This window comes from Aethalodelphis obliquidens, unplaced genomic scaffold (assembly GCF_003676395.1).
Source record: "Aethalodelphis obliquidens isolate GAN/ISIS:26980383/991018 unplaced genomic scaffold, ASM367639v1 scaffold70, whole genome shotgun sequence".
Classification (NCBI taxonomy): Eukaryota; Metazoa; Chordata; class Mammalia; order Artiodactyla; family Delphinidae; genus Aethalodelphis; species Aethalodelphis obliquidens.
The window spans coordinates 2,914,095-2,941,684 of NW_020838014.1; the positions used below are offsets into that span (position 1 = coordinate 2,914,095).

At 40.7% G+C, this 27,590-nt stretch overlaps 2 protein-coding genes across 5 annotated transcripts in view; both read right to left on the reverse strand.

Annotated features, from left to right (window-relative positions):
- Nucleotides 1–4,776: 4,776 nt before the first annotated feature.
- Nucleotides 4,777–20,846, reverse strand: BCAS2 (BCAS2 pre-mRNA processing factor). The gene is made up of 7 exons (XM_027091025.1): nucleotides 20,172–20,846; nucleotides 19,970–20,062; nucleotides 17,366–17,436; nucleotides 15,498–15,659; nucleotides 7,187–7,237; nucleotides 6,402–6,482; nucleotides 4,777–5,089 (listed from the first exon to the last, which is right to left on the reverse strand). The coding sequence occupies exons 1-7, from the start codon at nucleotides 20,262–20,264 to the stop codon at nucleotides 4,963–4,965; spliced, it is 678 nt and encodes a 225-aa protein (XP_026946826.1). The 5' UTR covers nucleotides 20,265–20,846; the 3' UTR covers nucleotides 4,777–4,962.
- Nucleotides 20,847–21,244: 398 nt separating this feature from the next.
- The window catches only part of DENND2C (DENN domain containing 2C), a 93,449-nt gene continuing 87,103 nt past the window's right edge, over nucleotides 21,245–27,590 (reverse strand). For 2 of the 4 annotated variants that reach the window (XM_027091019.1, XM_027091020.1), the window contains exons 17-19: nucleotides 25,113–25,352; nucleotides 24,784–24,870; nucleotides 21,245–23,311 (exon numbers count right to left, since the gene is read on the reverse strand). In XM_027091019.1, the coding sequence (XP_026946820.1) occupies nucleotides 23,280–23,311; nucleotides 24,784–24,870; nucleotides 25,113–25,352 (359 nt within the window). In that variant the 3' untranslated portion in view covers nucleotides 21,245–23,279. The other 2 variants (XM_027091021.1, XM_027091022.1) reach the window with 2 other exon arrangements.

Sequence of the window (27,590 nt, forward strand, 5' to 3'; positions counted from 1 at the left end):
CTTTTTTGCCTGCATTTTCTGAATTGCCTATGATAACCATTTTTTTTTTTTACCATTTTAAGCAAACAGTTATTTTTATTATTTATTACTGTATTAATTTCCTACTGCTGCTGTAGAAAATTACTGCAAACAGTAGCTTAAAGCAAAACAAATTTATTATTTTATCATTCTGGAGGTTAGAAGTCTAAAACTGATCTATAAGGCTATGTTTCTCTGGGAGAACATTCTAGGGGCAGTTTGTTTCCTTTTCCAGTTTCAAGAAGCTCCGTACATTCCTTAGCTCATAGTCCCTTTCCTTCATCTTCAAATCCAGCAGTTTAGCATCCTCTCTCCTCTCTGATCTCCTACTTCCCTACTATAAGGACGCTTGTGATTACACTGGGCCACCCAGATAATCCAGGATAATCTCCCCATTTCAAGAACCTTAACTTAATCCATTTGCAAATTTCCTTTTGCCAAGGAAAGTAACACACTTATAGGTGCCAGGGATTAGGACATCTTTGGGGGCCATTATTCAGCCTACCACAGTTAGCTACATGTAAATAAACGTGAAAGGTAATTAACATAAAAACTGAGAAGCATAACCTAGCTATGTAAAGAGAAGGTATCTTAGTCCATTTGGGCTGCTATAACAGAAATACCATAGACTGTGTGGATTAAACAACAAACATTGATTTCTCACAGTTCTGAAGGCAGGAAATCCAAGATTAAGGTATTAGCAGATTTGGTGTCTTGTGACAGCCTACTTCCTGGTTCATAGACAGCAATCTTCTCACTGTGTCCTCATATGGCAGAAGGTGGGAGGGAGCTCTTTGGGGTCACTTTTATAAGGTTACTAATACCATTCCTGAGGGCTCCATCCTCATGACCTAATCACACCTCAAAGGCCCCATCCTCAAATACCACCACACCGGAGATTAGGTTTCAACATATGAATTTGGCGGAAGGCACAAATATTCGGTCTAGAGCAGAAGGCAGTATTTCAGTGGGTTGGATGAAGACCCCTGGGAGAAAATAAGCTGAACAATCTCTGGGTCATGGTCTGGCTTTAGCTTCCCTAACAGCTACAAGAGCCTCTTCTGGGGAAGTTAGGCAACAAGGCTATAAGTGAATCCTGGGAGACGAAAGACTCATCAGCATTTTTGGGCTTTCTGACAAAGCTGGAATATAGGCTAGGGGCTGCACCTTTGGCAGGAATATGTTCAGGAGATGAACTCCTATGAATTTTCTACTTCTAAGCTCTCCAGAAGTAGGATATAGCAGAACACTTCCAGCAGGTCAAGGAGGGGAGAACAGGAACTTCAACAGGACAGAGAGCAAGCCAAGTGTAGGTCAGAAATGTGGGCCAGCTCACCTGGGCATCCTGCTCCTCAGGGTATAAGGATGGTGCCATTGTAGTGGGCACCCTTGTGATGAGAGCTCTCAAAATGTTAGTCTCTTGAGTCATACTATTCCAACCTGAAATGGCTGCCCTCTATTGAGTGTACAGATATAATCCTGGGATCCTCTTCCACCAATCTCTTTGGAAGAGTCCCTTTACCTTTTCCCTGTGTTGGGTCAGAAAAGCACATCCTCCAGTAGCTCCTTAAGATGCTCAGGAAGTAAATGTTTTCAAGATCTCACTTGACTAAAAATGTCTTTATTCTATCCCCACACTTAACTGTTAACTTGACTATACACAGTGTCCCAGGTTGGAAATTTTTCGTAATTCTGAAGGCACTGCTCCATCGGCTTTTTTTTTTAAATTTATTTTGGGCTGTGTTGGGTCTTCATTGCTGCATGCGGGCTTTCTCTAGTTGCAGTGAGCAGGGACTACTCTTTGTTGCTGTGCACGGGCTTCTCATTGCGGTGGCTTCTCTTGTTGCGGAGCATGGGCTCTAGGGTGCGTGGGCTCAGTAGTGGTGGCTCGCGGGCTGTAGAGCGCAGGTTCAGTAGTTGTGGCGCACGGGCTTAGTTGCTCCGTGGCATGTGGGATCTTCTCAGACCAGGGCTCGAACCTGTGTCCCCTGCATTGACAGGCTGATTCTTAACCACTGCGCCACCAGGGAAGTCCCTCCATTGTCTTATTTCTAGCTTCCAGAGTTGATGTTGAGGAGCCTGAAGATATTTTGATTGATTTTTTCTATGTAGCAGGTCTCCTTTCCCCCAGATCTTGCAGAATGGGCTTTGTTGTTGTTATATCACTAATCATAAACTTAACTCCGCAATCCAGCTAGACTTGTGATAAGGAAAACATGGAACCCAAAGAACTGCAGTAAGAGCACAAAGGTTATAGGAGGTTGTGAGTAGATGGGGGTGGAGGGGTGCTCTCCTGAGCTACGGAAGAAATCGGCTGGTAGTTAAGATCAAACACGAGTCAAAAATTTTGCAGGATCTTAGTTCCCCGATCAGGGACTGAACCTGTGCCCTTGCAGTGAAAGCATGGAGTCCTAACCATTGGACTACCAGGGAATTCCCTCAAACTTTTTAGCTGTCCACAGTCAGCAATAGTGATCTTCCTGCCGGTATTGCTATTATTCATGGACCCAAAACACTCCATGGCTTCCACAACATTCATATCCTCTTTTCACCTCGCCAAAGACCACATGTTTTCCATCCAACCATTCAGTTTTGGCAGTGCAGATGAAAACTGGAAACGATGGGCTTCTTATTCAAAAAGGATGCAGTTCAGCTGAGGTTGAATCTGGGGAGAAGGGAGAGAAGGGACACAGGAGGATTGGAACTTGATTTGACAGAACAGTCATGTCTACCCGGGGAGGGATCTTTCTCGCATACATCAAGTTCAACCTGATGTAAATTACACTCTATTAAAATTGCATACACACATATAAAGCATTTCACAGGATGTGAAGCAGTTCACAGAACCCTTGAAACGATTCATAGATCTTTAGCTGCTTAAAAATACTTAGTATATAACCTTTCAGGTATTTGCCCATATAAGAGAAAGTCACTTTTGTATATAAATTCCTAAATAAATTTAGAAAAGTTAGAAAAATGGGGAGGGTGGGAGAAGGATGTTGTTTACAGAAAGCTAGAACATAGAAAAATCCTAAATCACACTAGTGTTTTTCCCCTTGAGGGTGGCTAACTTTGCAAAGTGTATTATCACCTCATCTTAAAATTTTAAAAAATCTGTTAAGAGGAAATTAAAATGTAATTCCTTTTCCCCCCAACTCGTCATAAAGAAATATGTAGCAAGCATTATCCTCAACAGTTTTAACATGCTACTGAACTTTCCCCAGGGTTTAGGTTTAGACCATTGTGATGCACTTTGTTTTGTTTGGCCGTGCTGTGTGTTGCGTGCTGCACAACTTATGGGGATCTTAGTTGCCCGACCAGGGGTCGAACCTGGGCCCCGTGCAGTGGAAGTGTGGAGCCCCTCGCTGTGATGTGTTTTGGATACCGATTCTAAACCTTTAAAGATTTTTAAACTTCATCACTATACCTTTTTTGACGTTTCATAAGTACTTCATACGTTTCTCTAATTTATTGTCCTCCATAATTAAGCAGTCAACAGCTCAAGACCAATGAGCTTCCGACTGAGGCTAAAGATTTGCCAGTTCCAGCATATCTCATATATCCATTTCCATCATTTTTATTTTAAAAAGAGCAAAATATGAAAATATTCAATAAATTATATAAATACTGCTATTCAAAAGATGAGTAAAACTGAACTGATAGATGGTATGAACTTATAATATGAAATATTTGATAGCTCACATATGAAACTCCATACTTACTGTATAGAGGAGGTATGAGTGCAATACACAGAAATTTTAAGATGATTTTTAAAAAAACCGTAAATGAGGTTACATTATACAAATTATTCTGTAACCTGTTTTTCCTATACATGTACCTTCAAAATCACTGACCCATAATATTGTCAATTATACCTCAAAAAAAAAAAAGGCACTGACCATTACCAACATAATAGGTTTAAAAAGTGCTAGGTTTAATTTGTATTCTTAATGTTAAACATCTTTTTTTTCTGGTGAGAGTTCACCTCTCAGTGATTTGTAAAAGGTCTCTCTGTACAGTAAGACTATGACTTATTTGATATATTGCAAATATTTTTTTCTGAATTGGGCAGGACTCTTTTTACTTTTTCATTCTTTACAAGTAGAAGGGTAAGAGCACAACCATGGTGCTAGACTACTGGGTTCAAAATTTGGATGATGCTTTCTAGCTAATAAAACTTCGGCAAATTAATCAGCACCTGTTACAGTTTGTGTATGGGAACAACAGTATGTAATTCCATAGGTTTTTGTGAGGATCCAATTATTTTTCTATTCATGTAAGTTTAGTTCATCTACCTAAAGTGCTTGGAACAGTGCTCAGCACATACTAAGCTTTATGTGTTACTTATGACGATGATCATCATCACAGATGACATATATGGAGTCATTGTATTTCTTTAGTCTTGTCTGGTCATTAAGAAGTCGTTTAGAACTACCTCTTTCATTTTATTTTGGCCGCACTGAGCAGCATGCAAACTTCCCCAACCAGGGATCGAACCCGTGTTCCCTGCATCGGAAGCATGGAGTCTTAACTACTGGACCACCAAGTAAGTCCAACTACCTCTTTATTTGAAATACTTATAAATCAAAAGTTTCCAACTTCTTGTACATGTTGAAAACTTTCAATAAAGATCTCTTGGGTACAAAATATGATCCTGGTGACTCAAAATTAATTCTACAAACATTATTATAAAGTCATACTTATTTTGAAAGTCTAAAGTTCTTTTTTTAAATGGCAAAAACACAAGACAAAACAAGCCACCATGTTGAAATTTTTTATTTTGCTGAAATGTACAAACAGAATATAACAGTCCACATTCTATGCTTTCTAAACATTTAACCACTGATGATTTCCGTAAGATGCTGTTGTTTTTCACAGTTCAGATGTTTGATCTTCTGTGAAAGCCCAACATGCCTTCCTTTCTACCCACCAGATTAGTCTTTTTCAGAAGTCTTGCCGTATGTTTTCTTTGTTTGCCTCTCCATGTTGCTGCTTCATTTGAAAGAGTTCATTTTCTAATTGTACAATAGTCCTTTCAATCTCATAATTCTTACTGACCAGGGATACCCAACTAGAAAAGAAAAACGGGGGGAAATTACTTAATGTGAACTTTCCCTTATAAGATTTTTATAGTATATATATTTTCAGCCAGGATCATAACACTAACCTTCACTTTTAGCTTTACATTTTCAAAAACTGAGGTGTAATTAGGCGGGAAAGTGAGTAAAGGGTGTATAGGACCTCTGTATTACTTCTTAAAATTGCATGTGAACCTACAGTTATCTCAAAATAAAAAGTTTAATTTAGAAAAGAACAAATTAGAAAGAGCTGAAGAGATATGAAAGAGTGAAGTTGGTATTTAATTGGATTAACAAAAAAGGAGAGAAAATAGGGCAGAGGCAATAAAGAAAAATGATGAAGAAATTCCTACAACTGCTAAGATAAAATTCCACAGATTTAAGGAATCTTCCCCTTCCCCCAGAAAAAAATCTCTAGGACAAATGAAAAGAAACACACATGTACATGTAGAAGATTATATTAGTTTGAAGAACAGTGTGGAAAGATGCATAATAGACTGATAACATGGGGTACTCAGAGGATGAGGGGAAGGTGGAACAAGGACAATGATGTGGGTGATGGAGGCAGGGAGGTTAGGGAAAGAGCAAATCAAAAATGAAAAGAAATGATAAAAAAAATCATGACTATATTCAGAGATTTGTACAAACTTATTCGAATACATGAAGAACAACATTAAAAAATATATATATGGGGCTTCCCTGGTGGCGCAGTGGTTGAGAGTCTGCCTGCCAATGCAGGGGACACAGGTTCGTGCCCCGGTCCGGGAAGATCCCACATGCCGCGGAGCGGCTGGGCCTGTGAGCCATGGCCGGTGAGCCTGCGCGTCCGGAGTCTGTGCTCCGCAACGGGAGAGGCCACAACAGTAAGAGGCCAGCGTACAGGAAAAAAAAAAAAAAAAAAAAAATATATATATATATATAAACAAAGGGAAAAAACCCCTGAGACACATAAAATTATCAAGAAAGTATGGAATCTCCCTCCTGCAAGAGTTAAAAAATAGACTTTTTTCCTTTTAAAAGGAGAATATAGGTAAAATCCTATTCAGAGCAGAAGTACTGGGCAGAAAACAGGGTGCTCTAAGATCAGAATAAATTAGCAGTGGTTCAGTTTTTGTTTCTAACTCTCATTTCCTTCCGAGCCCATACTTCAGAAAGAGGAAGAGGCGGTGAAGAGTGGGATTCAGAAAACAGCATTTCTGTGACACCTGTGGCACCCCATTTGAATACTGTTTGAATTATATTGTTGAATCTTGATCTTAAAATGTGCTAAGCAATTTAAAAGGTGATGGGATTGTAGATACTCACGTTGACTCCATTTCTCTTAATTTAGATCCAGCTGTGAGTTGCATGTTCTTTCGCTGCCAGTTTAAGTCTTGAATATGTTTCCTGTAAAAAAAATTATTTATACAACCCACCTACATCCTAAAATAAGACTAAAATCAGCAGAAAAATCTATAACTAATACATTTTTAATCCTTTGAGAAGAACAGATATATGTATGTGTATATATATACACATATATAGTCACAGACTAATTCCAGGAAATAACTTACTTTTTTTTTTAACTTTCTTCTCATTATTTTTCAATTACAAATTTCATAAAACATGCTCATGGTGAAGAATTAAATACACACACACAAGCACGCACACAGACAGAATAAAAATCCAAAGTCCCTCCTCCCATGTGCTTCTCCTTCTCCCTGATAACTTCTGTTCAGTTTTTGGTGAGTGTCTTTCCAGATTCTTTCCTGTATATGTATGTGCATGTATAGATTAGGGTGTTTTGTTTGCTTGTGTTTTTAACATAAATCAGATTATACATGTTATTCTACAACTTTTCCCCTTCTAAAAGTACCTTTTCAATGTCTGCAGACTTGCAAACTGCAAATGACCTGGTAGAGATGTTTTCAGACCTCAGGTCTATTTCTCCTCCACTCAGGTAGGGCAAACCCAACACTAGACACTGGACACAGTGGATCATCAATTATTTACTCTCATATGACTATAGTCCAATGGTTCCTTTTTCTTCTCATTCTATTTATTAAGATTCACCTCAACTTTATTATAAAATAAGAAGGAAAACAATTTACCTTAACTTCTGGAGCTCTTTCTGTGCATGTTCAATCATATGAACTAGATTTCTAAAAAAGAAAAAGAAAATCAGATTAATGTACATTAAAATCACATAGTACCAACTAAAATGTACTATCTAGTTGATACAAGGTCAAGTTTTTCTGCTAAAAATAGTTAATATTAATTGAGCTCTCTGTGCCAAACACCATGTTAGACACTCTATAAAACTAATTTAATTCTCATAAGAATTCTTTGAGGTAGGTATGATTATCCCTATTTCACATGTTAGGACACTAAGAAAGATAAAGTAACTTGGTCAAGGTAACATGGTTAAGTGTCAGAGGTGAATTCTACTTCAGGTCTTTTAAACTCTTGAGCCCAAACCATCTACTGATATTCTGATTTTGTGTACTTATATCACTTCTTAAACTGTTATTGTCTTTTCATAGACAAGATGGGAAGTATCTGATGAGTGCACTCATTTACACTCCCTTTTATCTCTTTATTCCTTTACCTACATTTATCTTGTCACTCTCCCGTCTACTGCTAGCTAGAGAGAAGAAAAAAACTGTTGTGGAAGGCTACAGATTCAGATTCCAGTCCAAGTCAGCTCTAATGAGCAGAGGGAAGAAGTTGAGCCATACAGAGTTCCATGTGATTATTATCATTAGAGAAGTGATTCAAGGGTAAAGTTCAAAATCTATCTTTTCCTAAATGACAGCTTTACTGAGATATAATTTACATACCATATCAATTTCCTCTTAAGGCAGTAGAGTCCATTTCAACCACATTGGCCCTACTATGCTCTTGCTCTAGATCCAGTATTGTTTCCCGGCTTTTGTGACTCAAATTTCCTGCTGCCCTTCTGAGTTATTCTCCTATCTCCACTGACTGATTTCCTATAACTAACTCCAATTCTCTAGAGATTTGGTCTTCAAAAAGTGGTGCCTCTCCACCTTTCCTTTAGCTCATCCCAATTTCCCTGACTTTGACACTCATTCCATGCTGAGGACAATAAAGCTTAGTACTCTATTCCTGACCTCCAACCATTAATAGGGAGCTTTCTTTTGAACCACCTCTTCCTAAAAGCCCAGTTTGTGGTCTTCTCCCTTCTTCCAGCCTCCCTCTTAAGTACACAGGTCTCTCCTCAAGTACTCTGAATGCTGAAACTGATCACACTGCATCATGGGAGTCAGAAGACTTGGCTTCTAGTCCCAGCTCTGCCCTAAATAGCTATGTTTCCTTTGACAAGTCACCTGACATCACTTGGGCTAAGTCTGTTTATTTGTAAAATTAGGGGCTGACCCTGAAGGTTTCCCTTCAGTTTCAAGTACAGAATTCTCTCCTTATTAATGAAATACTATTTTTTTTAAAGCAGTTCGGCACCAAGACCTACTTAGAGCTAAAAGCTTTCTGCCTAGCATATTTGACACCCTCAAATCCTACCACCGAGAAAGAAAATATAGTACAGCTCCTCTGGAGAAGCATCCATTGGGTTTGCAGGAGACAAAATATGTGCAGGAGAATGACCAACACTATAAAGTGTTATGTAATTAAGTGTACAACAAGTGATGTGCATAATAATTCGTATAGTTACTCAGAAGAGAGAGAGAGTACCAGAGGCAGAATTTTAATCAGGGAAGAAAAGGAAACAGATTAAAGTTGGGCCTTCAATAAGTCGAATTTGGGTAGAATAGTTAAAGGTATTCCAGGTGGAGATAAGGCCTGAGTAAAGGTTCGGAGGCAGAGTTTATGATAATCACCAAGGAGAGGACTAGTTTGGCTGGAGTGAAAGTCTACAACTGAGGTATAGCCTTTTGCTTTGAATATCATGTTAAAATAGCCTGGACCTTACCTTGTAGGTAAGGGAAAATTATTAAAGGTTTCTAGGCAAGATGAAAGCAATGCTCTCTTCAATTTAATGCCTCCTCCCCACCCTCCATCCCCTCACCTATATTCTCCTCCATTCCTGGAATGTTCTCACTCTCCTTTAAACATCCAAATCTCACCCTTTTCTGGAACCCCTGTACACTGTTGGTGGGAATGTAAATTGGTGCAGCTACTATGGAAAATAGTATGGAGGGTCCTAAAAAAAAAAAAAACTAAAAATAGAACTACCACATGATACAGCAATTCCACTCCTGGGTATATATCCGGAAAAAATGAAAACTCTAATTCGAAAAGATACACGCACCCCAATGTTCACAGCACCACTATTTACAATAGCCAAGACATGGAAGCAACCCGAATGTCCATCAACAGATGACTGTATTAAGATATGGTGCATATATACACATATACAATGGAATATTACTCAGTCATAAAAAAGAAATACTGCCATATGCAGCAATGTGGATGGCCCTAGAAAACAATATGCTTAGTGACATAAACAAATTGGACAGAGACAAATATTGTACGATGTCACTTATATGGGGAATCTAAAAAATAATACAAATGAAAATTCATGCAAAACAAAACAGACTCACAGATATAGAAAACAAACTTGTGGTTAGCAAAGGTGAGAGAGAAGGGGAGTAGGGACAAATTACGGGTATGGGATTAACAGATACAAACTACTATATATAAAATAGATAAGCAACAAAGATATACTGTATAGCACAGGGAATTATACCCGTTATCTTGTAATAACCTACAGTATAATCTGCAAAAATACTAAATCACTATGCTGTATACCTCAAACTAACACAAAAATCAACTATACTTTAATAACCCCCACCCCCATTCCCTAATCTCACTCTTTTATAATGGTCCTAATCCTTAACGTCCCTTTCTTTGGATCTCTGTAGTTTATGGACCACAACACACAATGCAGCACTTGCCCCCATACTGCCAAAAATGAACTACTAGTTATCTGGCCTAGAATATCTTGCCTCCTCAACTAGATAAAGCTTCCTGAGGACAAAGATCACATTTTTCCACTTTGTGAAATACACATTTTGGGGACTGATTTGTTCTCAAATTTCTTAATCATCCCAACCCCATTTTCCCTTTATTCTCCTTGCAACATATTCACAGTAGAAACTGAATTGTTTGTTCTGCAGTTTCTTAAATTCTGGATTTTGCCCAAAGATCCTTATGTGGCCAACAGACATTTAAACATGATTCTGAAAACTTGAGAAAAGGTATTCATTATTTTGTGATTTTTGCTTTACTGTTTCAGGAATCTAACAAATAGTTTTATGCACAGTTGTGTAGTTCAATGGCCTTTTCTCCTTAAAAGAGACTCGGGATTTTAGGGCCCAAAGGAGCCATGGAGATCATCTAACCACTGAGTTTTACAAGTTGGAAACTGAACCCTAAATAGATAACAAAACCTAAAGCTAAAGCTAGTTATATGGAACAGAAACAGGAGCTAGTGGCACTTTTGTTTCTGGTGTTAATTCTCTACTTACAGTCAATTCTCATCATTTGCAGATTCTGTATATGTGAATTGCCTACTCACTCAAATTTATGTGTAACCCCAAAATCAATACCTGCAGTGTTTTGTGAGCATTCATGGACATGCTCAGAGCAGCAAAAAATTTTAGTTGCTGGGCATGCACATTTCCAGCTGCATTGGAACAAGGAGATATGCCACCTTCTTGTTTCAGGTCTTATGCAGGGATGACCAAAGGATAGAGTTTGCTTTCCAACTCTGGCAAGTTACTTAACACTTCTGAACTTTATCTTTTCTTTTATAAAATAAAGAAAATACAGAATCTGCCGGGATGAGCTGTTTTAAAGGATTTAAGATTATAATCTATCTGAGATGTGTATATATACATATGTACATATTTCTCCCAGGAGAAATGGTTCAGTATTTGTTAATTCAGTATCCAAGGCCACTTTATAAAGCACAACATGCAATAATGAGAGCTAACTGTATAAGCAACCCCCCACATTAAGGATTAGATTCTACCAAGCTGTGATTTGTAAATCAGACCTCAGAACTCATTATTGCAGTATTACACAACAAATGTGTTAGGTTTATATTCCCTTAAACTTTGAGATGGGTCTCAAAGCCTTTCATATGGGTTGTAGTTCTAGGACATGACCCCAAGTGAAAGTCCAGCTATACTATTTTTATCCCACTTCTACTCTACTTCCCACATTAAAAAAACAAGACTGGTGAGTGGTCTTAGCACTGCAGGGTCGGGGGCAGAGGGGGTGCAGGGCCTGGGCCCTGGTCCCCTGCCTTCATTCGCTCTGGGGTCACCAGTGGCAGTGCCATAAAGGAGCCAGGCGCCATCCAGAGAGTCAAATCTCCACCCAGCATGGGGCACGTTTCTCCTCCAGCTGTAAACACGGTATTTCTTAAGTAAACATTTAATACACTCCCTCAGAAAGGCAGCCATGGGGGCACGAACCACATGTGGGTGAGAGGAGAGAATTCCATTCTCTTGTCCCAGTGCCTCTGGGATGAGAGGGTGCTAAGGCCTGCAACCCTAGTCCCGGTGCCCAGGAGGGGGTCAGATGGAGCTGGTCTCCAAGGAAAAGACTGCATCCTCCTGGCTGGAGGTAAGAGGCAGGACCTGCTGGGGAGGAGGTGGCCGAGAGTGAACCTGTCTGCAGCACAGCCCTGGCCTCAGCAGAAGCTGCTAGTGAGCACCCTGTGGTGGCTGGGGGTCACGTGCCTGGCTGCAGCTCTTAGGAAAGGATGGGGCAAAGACCGGGGCATTCATCCTCCCACGAGGCTATCTGTGGGTGGGGGGTGAGAGTTTAAGTGGCAGATGAACACCGAGAGGGAGAAAGAAGCCTTGTACTGCCAACTGAGCCAGGCAGTCGGGCAGGGAGGGCAATGAAATAAGGCACTATGATCTGTCTTGCTGATTCCTCTCACTGAGGGGGAATGGAGCTCAGATCTGTAGGGCTGAGGCCCAGATCCTCCCTCCAAAGGCTATCCTTTTCACAGATCCCAGAAGACAAGAATAACTGACTGCTATTTTAACGGTTGGAAACTCCTAGAACTTGGACAGGACTAACAAATTGGTGGCGCTGAGATGATGCTCCCCAGGGCGGCTGCCAGGCCCAAGACCCAGGTAAAAGGCAGGAAGAGACGACAAGGCTGACTCCAGTGGGAAGAGGTGAAGAGTGGCTAAGGGAGAGGATGGCTACCTGGGCCTAACTGAGGCTAGTCCGCCGACTGGGCAGAGCCAGCCTTGACTTCGGGCTGACTTCCACCCGGCTGCTGGGTGTCTGAGGTGGATGAAGTGGAGAACAGGGGAGGGAGAAGAGAGACAGGCACTTGAGGCTAACAAGCTGGGCCTCAGGAGCTAGGGAAGGAGGTCCTGCCACCAAGCAAGGACGGGCTAGGAGTCCTGCAAGACAAGGGTACGTGGAGGCTGCCCACCTCACCCGAAAGGTATAGCCACCTGTGACCTACAGTTCCAAGACCTTAGTCAGAGCTAAGAGACCTGGGGAGGGCAGAAGGGAAGGATAAGCAAAAGGTAAATAACCTGTTAGGCTTGAACCGTCACTAGGACTTCAGAGTGTGGGCTGTGGCCAGGGAAAGGTGAGGGTGCCAAGTCCGGGGACTGTTTTTCCCACGTGTTCATGGACAGACAGCCAGCTGCCCTGAGGGAAGGCGGGGAGGTGGGGCAGAGAAGGGGTGCACACTGCAGTTAGGGGATGTACTCTCCCAGCTGCAGCTCAGAGTAGACTCTAGGTTGTCTGAGAAGTCAGAGGGAAGAGACAAGAGACAGATGATGACAAAGAACTTCAGCTGAGGGAGGGGAGGGAGGGGCCTGGTCACCTCCTGCTGCCCTGCTGGATCCTGCTAAGCACAGCTAGCCATCTGCCCAGGAGAAGGAAGAGGACTTGAGAAAAGGTGGAAAGAATGTGAGCAAACACATTGCTGAGTTTGCAAGTCTGGGCTGATGCTGTGCTGGTCTCTCCTAAACTCCCAGGGCCGAAGGGCTGCGGCTCTGGGGGGGAAGCCCTCCTTGGTCATATACCAACTTAAATGCCCTCCAACATGTCCCCTATCCATCCTATGCTGGTTTAGAGAAAACAAACAAAAACAACTAAACACAAAAGAAGAATTCCTTTTCCCTTCCTTGTTTTGCTGTAATGGGGTTAGAAGCCAGGTGAGGGGCAACAGGGACAGCTCTCCTTCTCCTGGCAAGGGGAGCAGACACCCCACTTCAGAAGCCCAGGAGTAGGGAGGTTGCAAGAGTCGTTGGAGAGCGGAAGAAAGGCTACAGACAGACAATGGAGGTGGGATCACAGGGTCACAGCCAACAAGCCCACAGGCACCTAATGGCCATGGTCCACCCCATCAGCCAGGTCCATCCTTTCCCATCAGACACATTTACACTGAGGGTAGCCCCTAACAGTAAGTCCCTGCAGTGAGGGAGATGATGGTCAACACTGTCACCATATGTGACACCATGGGGCCGGCACACAGGGCACACCCCTCACTGTGAGGAGATGACAGTGGCAGCCGGTTCAGGACACCCTGTTCCTATAGCAATGGTCACAACTGGGTCTTGGGGACTCAGGCGGTGTCTGACGACCTGGACATCTGGCGGGTACATCTGGGAAGACGACGATGCAGGAGGCAGCAGGTGATGGGTGCTGAGCTCACAGGAGTGACAGATGCCCGCCGAAGACCCAGCTGTGTCCCAGGCAGAGGTTTGGCACACAGTTTTTTCTGGGAATCATCCTCTGGGAGGAAGATCACTAACAGAAAGGTAGGCTTGTAGAGCTGGGGTGGGCTGGCCGTTCAAACGCCAGGCAGTATGAGATGATCACCCTCTGTCCCTCCCCCCCTCAGAACTTCTGGTTTTAAAGGGCAGTAGAAGGAATGGATTCCCTCTTAAGTCCTGGTGTGGCCCTGGGCTTCCAACTGCTTAAAGAGGACAAACCCAAAATACAGATCTTCTTTCTTGAGTTCTCCTGGCCAAGCCCTGGTCCTCCCCTTTCAGGTGGTTCTTGGCCGCTATCATCTCCAAGGCCCAAGGGCCAGCCAGGAGCAGGCCACCAGGGAGTCCAGCAGTTCCTGCACCTGGCGGGGAGGCAGCACAGAGGCCTCCTTCTGGCTTCATGCCCCCCATTCCAGAAGAAATCCCCAAATTCTCCATGGAGGGGCAGGCCTTCTCTAGGGAAGTGAGGTGTTATAAGCAGAACTAAGAGATGGGTAAAAGAAAGAAGACAGGAAAAATAAAGGACAAAAACAAAATAGCTCCCTAACCCCTTATAAAAATGAAATTTATACATATGCTTTGTCCATATTGAGTTTCTTTAAAGAAATTGGTGCCTGTCCACAGCATAGCTTCCTGTTCTTCTGAAGTCTTAATTGTTTAAATTTTTTTAAAAAAGGGGGGGAAAAAAAAAAAAAAAAAAAAAAAAAAAGGGGGGGAAAGGAAGACAAAAAATTAAAAAATTAAGCAAAACTAAAAGGAGGAGGAAAACCCAAACAAAAGCTTCACACTGCTGGAGATCCAGCTGTTGGGAGATCGCCAACCAGCCAAGCTACCGCCTGTACCCTCTGCCGTCCTCTGTGCGAGACATGATGAGACTGTGGGTCCCGAGGATCAACCTAGTTTAAAAACACCCAAGATGCTTTGCCCTGAATTTTAAGCAGCACATGTGACCCACTACTGGGCATATACCCTGAGAAAACCATAATTCAAAAAGAGTCATGTACCAAAATGTTCACTGCAGTTCTATTTACAATAGCCAGGAATCGGAAACAACCTAAGTGTCCATCAACAGATGAATGGATAAAGATGATGTGGCACATATATACAATGGAATATTACTCAGCCATAAAAAGAAACGAAACTGAGTTATTTGTAGTGAGGTGGATGGACGCAGAGTCTGTCATACAGAGTGAAGTAAGTCAGAAAGAGAAAAACAAATACCATATGTTAACACATATATATGGAATCTAAGGAAAAAAAAAAAGGTCATGAAGGACCTAGGGGTAAGACGGGAACAAAGACACAGACCTACTAGAGAATGGACTTGAGGATATGGGGAGGGGGAAGGGTAAGCTGTGATAAAGTGAGAGAGTGGCATGGACATGTATACACTACCAAACATAAAATAGATAGCTAATGGGAAGCAGCTGCACAGCACAGGGAGATCAGCTCGGTGCTTTGTGACTGCCTAGATGGGTGGGACAGGGAGGGTGGGAGGGAGGGAGACACAAGAGGGAAGAGATATGGGAACATATGTATATGTATAACTGATTCACTTTGTTATAAAGCAGAAACTAACACACCATTGTAAAGCAATTATACTCCAATAAAGATGTTAAAAAAAAAAAAAACAACAAGACTAAAGGTGGCATGGGTTTAAAGGAAAACAAAAAAGGCTTCTTACTCATTATACACTTTCCAGGCATTGCATCCATGCTGTGACATTAGTTCCAGATTCTCAATTCGAACCGCTTGATGCTCTAACTGGGCCATAGAATTGTTTACGCATTCTTGCCACGCAGTAATGTCATTTTTCTGACCCGAGGAAGGGGCTGGAAGTTCATATCTGAAATTAAACAACAATGAAATAAAACCACATATTCCTCCAAACCTTTCTTTCTCCTCCCAACAGAATGCCTCATGGGTCTATGCACACTGTAAAAACTACAGAAGACTGAAGATAAGATGCAGACCTTGCAATAATAAGAAATCTATTTATCCTAAGAAACAATCAATTTACAAATAAGATTTAGCATCATTATACACAGTAACAAAAAACTGTTCACTTTAATGAACAATTCAATAAGCTACACTGTGCATTCATATAACATACTGTTATATTAACTATTAAATGTTATTAAATAGTTAAAACATTAAGATGTTTATAATACATTAAGGGAAAAAAGGATAGAAAAAAATATGCACCTACATCCATCCACCATCCCACCCACGTACCTACACCCCTCTAGAGAAAAAATGGCAAAGGGGTATAATAATTTTTACATTTTGAATTCAGCCTTTTCTCTGTCTTCATAATACCCAGTCCTTCAACACTGCCAACACAGCCAGCAACATACACTCTTCATAAATCTCAGCTCATTACTGAGTTACTACAAACTAACTTCTAATTTCCATTTTGTTATTTTTACTAGGTATTGTAAAAACTCCAAATCATTCCTATGAAAAATTGAGGGATATGCAACTGGGATTAAGAAGTGATAAACCATTTTGTTTAAAAAAAAAACAAGCTTACACATGCATCATGAATGCAGCATTTTGGGAACTTCTAATCATAACCCACAGTAAGAAATATTTTACACTGTGATCTAGTCCACAAATACACACAGGTGAACAGAAGTTTCACAAAACAAAACTTACCTTTACATGCAATGCATTCTGATATTTTCTATCCTACTTCCTTAAAAATTGCTGTGGTGTCTTACTAAACTTACTTCACAATCTACTGCTTAAAGGATCATGACCTACTTATGGGTTCAAAATATACTGTTATGAAGGAGTTACTATCATGAAAATCTTTAGAGCAGAAGCACCTGGAAACAGAACTGAGGAGTCCTAGGAGTTTTCCTGCCTTTATCATTCAAGCCAGATAGGAAATGGAGCACAAGAAAAGAAAAAATCTGGTCCTTCGGTTCTATAGACTCAAATCCCTCTTTTAATCTGTACATATGCTGAAAGGATAACCCTATTGTTCATGTGGCCCTCTCTGCTCTGCAGATTAGTTACTGGTTCTCATAATTTCATAGTTTTCTTAGAGCTGAAGGGGACCTCAGATGTTAAGCAACCCAATTCTCCAATTTAGTGAAAGTAACAAAAGGATGTTTTGGTTTTTTTCCTGAAACAGTTTTGTAGTAAAGTGGTATGGGAAGGGAGACAGTAGAACCAAAGTCAAACTATGCAGGTACTCTGAGTTTACTAATGTTGCCTGTGTAAGAGCGAAGCACTACATGTCTAACCAGGAACCTTTCCTCGGGAATTCTTAAACATGAACTTAGTTACAATTTACCATTCCCCTGTTATTGGATTTTAAAATAGTTTGCATTTTTAAATAATGGTGCAAAGAATATTTTTGAACATTAACACAAGATTATATGAACCACTATTATAACTATTACATGAAAAAACATAAATGCATAAAAACAGACAAGAATTTTTTCTCTTCCACATTTATTTTAACATGGCTACAGCAGTTTTACTAATAAATTAAAATTAAACAATGATTTGAGGCCAGCTGAACCCAGAAATAGGACTTACCGTTTCATACTGAGCAATTCAATTGGTTGTCGAGCAGCCAATCTTTCAAATTCATTTCTCATTATGTCGGTCTGATGTGTAAATTGAAGAAAGAATTATTTCCAAAATCATATCAACAAACTGTATTACTATCCATTATTAACGGATCATTTCCCTTCCCCCCAGGTCTTCTCTGCAGTCAGTGCTCTCTAGAATCTGGAGAAGTGCACAGGCACACACACACTTCATATGTAAAGGGGCCCTCAGAGAAAAGGATTAATCCTAAATCAGTGGTTCTCAGGCCAGCACACATTTAGAATCAAATGGGAGTTTCGAAAACAATTCCAATACAATTCACATTATCACTCCTCTCCCCCACTACAGGACGTGATTATCACTTTTGCTTTCAACTCACCAGTTGATTGTAAAGTCAAGCCAGTGTTGAGAACTATGGATCTAAGTATTCACTGGGGGCATGGGAAGAGAGAAGAGGACGTGGGACATAAAATAATTTGCTTTAGCGCTATGAGCCTAAACCTATACTTTCTTTTTGATCCTGGCTGCTCTTTTCACTTTACTCTTTGCAAAGGAGTAACAGGGGAAGGGACACAAGGACCTGGTTCTGCTGTTTGCTCTAACAATTTTACTATTTTTAAAAAAATGTGGTATAGCTCTACCTCTTTAAGTCCAGTGTTTTGGTCAACATCTTATTCCATTTAGACTAAAGAGTAGGCAAAAAAGACCTTCCAGAGGTCACATTCCTTGCTTAAAAATTGTGCATTAAGCATGTCTTTATTGGAGAAAGACTTTTTTTTTGGACTATTGCTGAGTTTCACACAACTCTAAGAAAATGTGGTTACTTAGTTTCCTGCAGAAACTAAGGCATTCTAGCTAGAAGGCTATGCACAGTGACAGAGTAAAAACTAACAATTAGGTAAGACAGAAACTACAAAAATATAGTACAAGCCAATCTTCCGCCACGTAACATCACATGGCTAGTAAGTGACAGATCTGGAATTTTAACTAAACTCTCTTCAACGAATGAGCCAATTCTCACAGGGCTAAGTCATAAGAAGAACTCCAGGCATGAATTGCACACATTAAGCATTCATTAAACTGCCTTAGGCACTCTTCATACATTCAGTGATAAATATCTGGGGTTCTATCGTGTGCCAAACACTGTTTTAGGTGATGAAAATACAGTGCTGAAGAAGACAAAAAAGATCCCTGCTCATAGAGCATTCTCATTCTCAGCTTAGACAGGCCTTCCTCAGCCATCCTATCTAAAGCAGTCACCCAGTCACTCTGTATCACATCATTACTTTAATTCTCTGTATAGCTTTATCAATGATCTGATATTTTCTAATTTATCTGTCTCCACACTCTAGAATTTAAACTCCTGTTCCCCAATAACTCGAATAGAATCGATTTTCAGAAATAGTTGTTAAATGAATTAATGAAAGAGCAGTTCAAAGGCAGTTTGAGGAGTGCTTAAGGTCTTGGGCAAATTAGTTAGCCTAACCTGCAGTTTTCCCATCTAAAAAATTGGGATAATAAACATACAGTTACATAGTTCACAGAGCTGTTTTTAGGACTGAGACAGTGAACCCAGTACACTATTAGCTTCTACTATTAGAAAGCGTTAACTAATCAGTATACTAATTATAAAGACAGGAAACACAGGTTGTATCTAAAAGAGGTAAAAAGAAAACTGGCTCAAGTATTTAAAAGTTTGTGACTGAATGCAGTTATCTAAAACTTTCAGAAATCAAGCTAATAAGTACCCATTACTGTCCTTAGTTCTTAATGTGATAACATCTATATTTGGGGCAACATCATTTACAAAAAGCACGGGAAAACAGCATGCCATAGGAACATCTCTCTCCTACTTAAAACTTAACCAATATTTTTTTTCATGTTACTTCAATAGGAAATCCTGCGTTTTAATAACAGAATTCTTTCATAAATAAATGGTTAACTGTAATGGGGGAAAAAACGGAACATGTATGTACTAAAATGCCTAACAGAATCCATTAACTTAGAAATGATATTTTACATTTCATTCAGCTAATTAGACCCTAAATAGTATTTGGGGTGCACTTCTGGGCTAAATAGCTAAATGGTTTGATATGGTTCACTTGGATATGATTTATCTCTACAGTCATTCACGTCCACCCAGTAAATATTTTAAGACTTTTGATACAAAGGCCGCCCTCCAGTGGTTCTCAGAGGTTTAGGTAATTAGGCTTTTGTAAATATATTAAAAAACCCTAGATCACTTGTTTTACAGTAGTCCTTAATTAGAGAGAAGAGGATCCCTTTGAGAATTTACGCAATAAACCTATCTCGGAAAAACGTAACACTAAATTTTGCATTGTTAGGTCAGTTCGCGGAGCCCCAGAAAGTCCTTCCGTGGTTCTCAGAATAAGAACCCCGGGGAAGGCTTATCTGTGTAGCTGTTTTCAACTGACTGACAATACCTATACAACAGGGTAAGTAGTAGCTAAGCAAGTAACAGTTAAAGCTGGAATTTAAAATTCACTTCTACGTGGCGAAGCCTCTCGATCCAAAATAAGGATTCACAGGATCCTGGTTCATACGCTAGGCTCAAAACATCACACTTACTTCAAAAGCGGAATAATCCGGGGCTGTCAGGTAGCTCAGGTAGTTCTTGGTAGGTCGGTATCTGCGTGTTTCCTCCTCCACCAATGCCGCAGCCTAAGAACGAGAACAGAGGCCAGGGTAGAGGCAGCAAATTGTTAAGCGATTCTTCCAGCACTAAGGGCCAGCGAGCGCTGAGTCAGTTACACAGACACCCCGAACTTACCGCTTCCCGCACACCAGGCGCTTCATAACCTTGGTCAAAATACGGCAGCGCATCCACCACAACCTCTCCGGCCACCAAACCCGTACCCGCCATTCTTAGGTTCGCCGAAGTTTTCCGACGCCGCGCTGCCTCAGGTTCACTTAAATACTCCTGCGCCTTACGTTAACGTAATGACGTCGCCTGCGCATCAGCTTTGGCGCCTGCTAAGTTAATTCTGATGGCGCGCTCGCTAGAAATTGCCCGGCCATTTTGTTTTGGCCGGAATTGACGTCACGTCGTGGTTTCCCCTAGTCAGCGGTACATCTCAACTTCCTGTCCCCACGTGCTCTACCGTTTTGCCTCCGACTGGCAGCAAAGTGGAGAGGAGTTGGGACTTTCGGTTTCCTCCAGGACGCTGATATTTGGTTGGGGAATCCTTTAAAACTTTTGGAGGGAACTGGCTGCAGGATTTGGCGGGGAGCAAGATACTGGTTTCCCACCTCGGCTTTACTCTCCTAACCTTCCACCTTCTTCCGTTAAACTTCTCTCTCTTTGCACTTCCTTGCTGTATCCCCATCATTCTTCGTTCTCAGCGCCCGAGGGTCTTTGCACTAAGTGCAGTTCTTTCACAGATTCTGGAAGTGGGCGCTAGTCTCCAATTAAAATTGCGAAGCTTTAGACTCTGCGTAACAAAACGAACCTGATCTCGCCCCCAGCGCGAGATAACCGCCCGCTAATCCCATCTTTTAAAAAGACTGTGATTTCGCATTCAGGGCGTGTATAAAATCCAATCATTTTGCCCTTAGAACTTCTGGTAATAGAATAGTTTCTCATTGCCTCCGACCACTCCTGCTACTGCTGGTGCCCAGTCTCTGGTCCCTGGCTTCCAGTTCCTTTTGACTAAGCAGGGAAAGACCAAATAAGGTAGTCGGACTATATATACCGTGCCCGGTGTGCAAATCTAGACCCCGACTTTGCCAAGAACCTGGAAATGTTGGCCACTGTAATTAAAGCTTGGTTAGTCTTGGATCGATTATCTTTTACCTACCATTAGATGAATGTGTTAGCTATAGATTTAAGTGAAGTAAAATATCTTTACAGCTTAAACAATTTTATTTCAAATTCTCCAGAAGATCCATTGAATTTTTTGTGTTTATTCATTAAAAGATCTGTAAACATTTTATACAAATTTTCAGCGATTATTTTACAAGTGTGTCCAGAATTTGTAATACTTTACAAACAAATAATAAAACAGACTGAAGAAAAGGAAGCAGCTTCAGATCGCAGGGATAAGACTCCCATCCCTGAAGAAAAGGTCTCCTCACAGAGGGATGTCTGGGATCCACCACAGTAACACCTTATACCCCCGTTTTATAAACACTCAATTCCCAGTTACTAATTGTTCCCTCAGGGTGGGAGTGTTAGAGGAGACCAAATGGGGACATGTCTGGTAAAAGCCACACTGAGGTAAGCTGCTTAATAAACTTTTTTTTTTTTTAACATAGGCTTAGTTCTATTTTCTTGGCCCACATCTATAGGAATTGAATTATACAGCACCCATCTTAAATGGTGTCTGATCCAGATCCATTCACGCACACCTGAATGGGTTGTAATGACAATACTGCACAAGTTAATAAGTTGTATCATAACACAACTTATAATGCTTTAAGTTTGAATAAATATTTTTTATGCCAGTTAAAGCCATCAGCAGGAGTTGAAGAAAACAAACTGACACTTGCTGTAACATTTATCAATTAGCGTTACACCAATGCTGACAAATTCCTCTTTCATACCACTACTACTACTTTAGATATTATGGGTTGGAGTGATTATGTGGTGTGTGCCCAGGAAATGTCCATATTCTGAGTCCAATTTAACTAGAGCAAAAAGTCCAACATTTCTAGAGGAACCAAAAAAAGTCTCATCTAGACACCTATAGTTTGAAGTCCCTTATTCTCAGAGCTGCAAGTTGACTCTGGTACACTTCAGCTTAAAAAACAAAAACAAAAAAAAAGCTTTTTCAATAACTATAGTCCCACAGAGTTCAAATTTCCATCTGTAGGAATAACCAACTTTCTATGTGTTCATAAACTAATAGTCCTAGCTTCAGTTTAAAGTCATTTAAACTCTGAATTCCATTTTCCTCATTAGTAAAATGCAGATGCAAATATCTCATAAAGTTGATTTAAAGACTAAACAAGATGACATACATACATGTACCATTCATGGCACATGGTGGACACTAAAAAAGAAGGTAGTTCTCATGCCCTTAAAGGACATTTTCCTGTTAGGTATATATTTTTTTCTTTTCTTGTTTTTGGCCATGCCATGCGGCATGTGGAATCTGCATGGGGGATCTTAGTTCTCGGACCAGGGATCAAACCTGTGCCCCTGCAGTGGAAGCATGGAGTCTTAACCACTGGACTGCCAGGGAAGTCCCCCATTAGCTATAATTCCCCAAAGTTTAATGCTGACATGCGTGGGACAAGCTACCCAAGTGCCACACAATGTGGAGGAGGCGCTATAAAATGTCTATTTTTATAAGATACTCAATAACAGTGATAATACATAGGGCTTCCACATAAGTGAGATTCCCCTAGACAGGGCATTAGACCAAAAAAAAAAAAAAAGTATAGTCCTTAGCTCAGCTCAAACAGCCCATAGGTTTAAAGCTGCCATGGTATTTCAGTGATGAGAATTATGTGTGAAGAAGGGCTAGTCCTCTACTTCTATCATGCCTCCGTAGTACCTTAAATGCAGCACTTTTCTCATTGTGCTCATCTATGAGCTGTTTTTAAAATGCAACACCATCTCTTTCTTGTAAAAGACAAATGCCTTCATAGACTAAGCTCAAAACACAAAGAATGAGCTCAAGAATCAAAAAGAAAGGCCACTTAAAAAAAATCTGGTGGCAGAGTAAAGGGAGCATTGGTTCCAGACTACTCCCAACAATTCTCCAGTGATTACTACAGCAGCAACAGGAGAATCCTCCTCCGAGAACCTGGCCCGCTCTGTAACCTTTCAACTTTCAAGACTTTGTAGAATACTTCAGGGCATCTTGACTCTTGGAAAAATAGTTTCTTTGTCACTTTCTGTTCTATTTAGGATGGAGGCTGTCAATCAAAGATTTCATTTCTTCTGAAGAAATTTCATTTTACTTCCTAAAGGAAAAAAGTAGAGTGAACTCTCATTAGTTCATTTTTATTTATTATACATTATTTGAGGCAAGGGATTAAACCTAGTCATTCAGAACAGCCCAGAAGTAAGCTGCCATCTCAAGCTATCAGTTGATGGTTTTTTTTGTTTTGTTTTTTTGCGATACGCGGGCCTCTCACCGTTGTGGCCTCTCCCACTGCAGAGCACAGGCTCCGGACGCACAGGCTCAGCGGCCATGGCTCACGGGCCCAGCCGCTCTGCGGCATGTGGGATCCTCCCGGACTGGGGCACGAACCCGCCTCCCCTGCATCGGCAGGCGGACTCTCAACCACTGCGCCACCAGGGAAGTCCAGTTGATGTGTTTAACCACCAAAAAACCCCAAACCAAACCAAACCAAACACACACACACAAAATCCCCACATTTCTAATTGTAGAGGTAGAAGAGAACTGAGACATCATCTAATCCCATGGTTTTCAAACCTGACTGTAGGTTAAAATCAGCTGTCCTGCTCCCCAGAGATTTTGTGGAGCCTGGTGTGGGGTGTGGGGTGGATTTTCTTTTTGTTTTTTCTTTTTCTTGCCGCACCACACAGCTTGCAGGACCTTAGTTCCCTGATCAGGGATCGAACCCATGCCCCTTCATTGGAAGCGTGAAGTCCTAACCACTGGAACGCCAGGAAATTCCCTGGATTTTCATTTAAATTCCCCAGAGATTATAATATTGTAATCAGAGCTGAGAACCACTGATCTAATCTAACACTATGGTATAAAGATGAAATAATAGCCCTAGACATGACTGTCCATGGTCTCTCAGCTAATTAGGGGCTAATTTTAATTAGGGGGGCATATATTTCAAAGACCAATATAAATACCATAGAATACAGGTTCTTCATTGTTTGGGGCTACCACACCACTGTTCTCCTACATCATACTGGATAATTAAAAGTTAAATATAATTGAAAAATCATAAACAACTGTGTTTCCTTGTGAAGAGTAAAATTAGAGACTTGCAGGAAATCCTCTTTTGCCTCAGATGCCCTCTGAACCAGGTATTTTTAACCTGGAGCATATGGATGGGCTTCAAGGGGGTCCATTAACACCCTAAAATTATATGCATAATTTGTTTGTATGCTCCAAGTATATTTTTCTGGGAAAAGGTACAGATTTTAATAAGATTCTTCCAGGGATGTGGCCTAGAAAAGATTAATAATCATGATATGCAGAATTCTTATATCATGAGGGAGCTTCATCTGAGGAAAACAGCCCCATGGACGACTCTGATGGAGAATCCTAACCTCTGAGAAAGACTTTTGTCTTTCTCCAAAACACTTTGGAAATAGGGTCATGGTTTCTGGTCACCCTCCTTGAGGTTATATTGTTGATGTGATGATAAAGCTTTTGTGATGAGGCATGCTTACCGCAAAAGTTTTTTTTTTTTTAACTGTATTTATCTAACAGGAAAACACAGCAACTTACCAAGAGTCCGCAAAATTCTATTCACTCCACTGGGCTCAGACTCAGGAATTGTTTCCAAATACTGGAGGGCCCGGACCTCAAACAAACCTACAAGAAAAACTCATGTTGATGAAACTGCCATACATTTAAGACTGAAAATCAATTGAATAAAACTCTGTACTCACTACCAATGTACTTCCGTAGCTAAAACAATATCACAAAATAAATGTTTCCCATAATAAACAACTCATAGTGAGCCCTTGTAGCTTTATGCTATTTTTTTATATATTATTTTCAAATCTTTCAAGTATTCACTAAATACAGAGGGAGAATTTTATGATGAAACTGACCTTTCACCCCACTTTTCCGAAGCTCTCGGTCCTGGATGAATCCTGCAAACATCTGAGTTTCCATGAAGAGATCCAGGAAGTGGCGTACACTTCGGGAGGTGTGGGATTTACGGAATGGCTCCCTTTGGAATACACGCTCCCCATGCTCAGTGACAGTCATGCTCAAAGAATAATGTCCCACCAGTTCAACAAAAAACCTGACAAATGCTTCGGACACCAGAGAGTTGAGTGTCACATCTTCTGCAAAATGAACGAAAAAAGAAAGAAGGGGGGAAAAATCCCCTAAGTTTTGTGTTTATAGGGACACTGGCTCCAGTTATAAAAGTGACGCCTAGGGGATCATAGATTAAAGGACAGAGAATAAATGTAGGAATCCTCATTCTTAGCTTTCTTGTACTCTTCATGACCTGAAAAAAAGCAAATGGCTTATATCCTTACCTTCATGTTCTTCCCACGCATACTGTGGTCTGCACATCTGTGATTTCACTGTAATGGCTCTTTCAAAGGCCACCAGTGAGAACCAGCCAAATTTAATCTCCTTTTCTATTTTTATCCTCCTTTAAACTCTATGCTCTATTTGTGCTGACCTCCTCCTCATTCCTCTTGTCTCCCACAACTTTATGCTCTCCTGATTTCCTGATTCCTCTCCTGCCTTTAGGACCAAAAACATTTGTTTTGCTCTTGCCTCTTCTTCTTCTTCCTAGGCATGGTCTTTGGACCCCTTCTCTTCAACATTCCTTTCCTTAAAGAGCTAACTGGTATATGCAGAGAGAGCTGGCTTTCTTTGTCAATAATTCTCAACCTCAGATCTCCAGTCCTGATATTTCACCAAAATTCACTTTCTACATTTTCAGGCTACCTATAGGTGATCATCATTTGGCTGTCCCATTAGCACTTACATTCCATTTGTCTAAAAGTCACCATCTAGGGAATTCCCTGGAGGCCCAGTGGTTAGTACTCTGTGCTCTCACTGCTGAGGGCATGGGTTTGATCCCTGGTCAGGGAACTAAGATGTTGCAAGCTGCCCGGCACAGCCAAAAAAAAAAAAAAAAAGTCACCATCTCAGGTCCTTTTGGGAAATTGGTAGACTACAAATCAAATAAACAATACATGCCAAAACCCAAATTCATTATATTTCTCCACCAAATCAGTTTCTCTCTCAACTTTCTCATTTCATATTGCATCATGATTATTCCATAATAAATAATGATGTATTGAGTGCTTTTACAAATTTTAAAATAATCCAGTGAGGTAAGTCTATTATTTCCCTTTTACAGCTGAGGAAACTGAGGCTCAAATCAAAGACATTCTCCAGGGTCCCCTCATCCAGTACCATGGAGAAGCTGCAGGACTCCCAAGTCAAGCGATTCTTAACCACTATAATATAGCACAATGTGTTGCCTTCCTGGTTCCAGGCTCAAACCTCAGGTTCAACTTAGACTCCTCCTTTTCCTCCCATATCAAAATAGTATTCTTTTCCTCACAATGTCTCTTGCTCTTTCCCATGGGCTGACTGGGGATCTGGGACCCAGGTTTAATCAGACTTCTACCACGAAGCAGCTGTATAATAGTGGGCAACTTGCTTTACCTCTCATGGCCTCTCTTTCCATATCTGTATAATGAGGCGGCTGATTAGGCAATTTCTGAGCTCTCTTCCGACATTAACATTTTTATTCTTTTTTTTTAAATTTCATTTTCATTATTTGGCTGCATCAGGTCTTAGCTGTAGCGCGTGGGCTTTTCTCTAGTTCTAGCACGTGGGCTTAGTTGCCCCATAGCATGTGGGATTTTAGTTCCCCAATCAGGGATCGAACCCACGTTCTCTGCATTGGAAAGCAGAATCTTAACCACTGGACCACCAGGGAAGTCCCTACACTTTTATTCTCATCTAGATTTTTGTTATATTTGTTATATTTTGTTCAACAGACTTCCTTCTCATCTCTTTCTTTCTGCAGCTGAGAATCCATCACTGCTTTATCATTAACGCTTTTGCCCCACTCTCCCATCACCTCCAGTTACTGTCCCATCTATCCTCCAGTTTGCAGCAAAAAATTTCTTGGAAGAGTTGTTTATACCTGTTGTACCTACTTTCTTACACCTAATTCCCTTTCTTTAAAAAATTATGTTTTTCTATAACTTATCTTCCATTCTTTGTTTCTGTTTTAATGAATAACTTTATAGATTCTTATAACATGTATGAATATTTCATAAGATCAGGAGTGAGATGACCACACAAGTGCCCACCACAAAGCTTAGAATAGAACATCACGTGTATCTCTGAAGTTCCCTGTGTGATGCTCTCTCAGTGGTGTTCTTCCCCTACTTTGCAATAGAGGGTGACCATTTTTTGTAATTTTGTGTGTATCATTTGCTTTACATTACAGTCTTACCATACACATCCAACACCAACAACATATTGTTAGGTTTTGTATGTCTTGGAACATTATATAAAACATATTCTTCTGCAACTTACTGTTT

Coding starts and splice junctions, on each gene's coding strand:
- BCAS2 (XM_027091025.1), bottom strand. CDS start 20,264: ATGGCGGGTACGGGTTTGGTGGCCGGAGAGGTTGTGGTGGATGCGCTG. Junction 17,437..19,969: donor CGGATTATTCCGCTTTTGAA/GTAAGTGTGATG, acceptor TTTACACATCAG/ACCGACATAATGAGAAATGA. Junction 5,090..6,401: donor TTAAGAGAAATGGAGTCAAC/GTGAGTATCTAC, acceptor TTTCTTTTCTAG/TTGGGTATCCCTGGTCAGTA.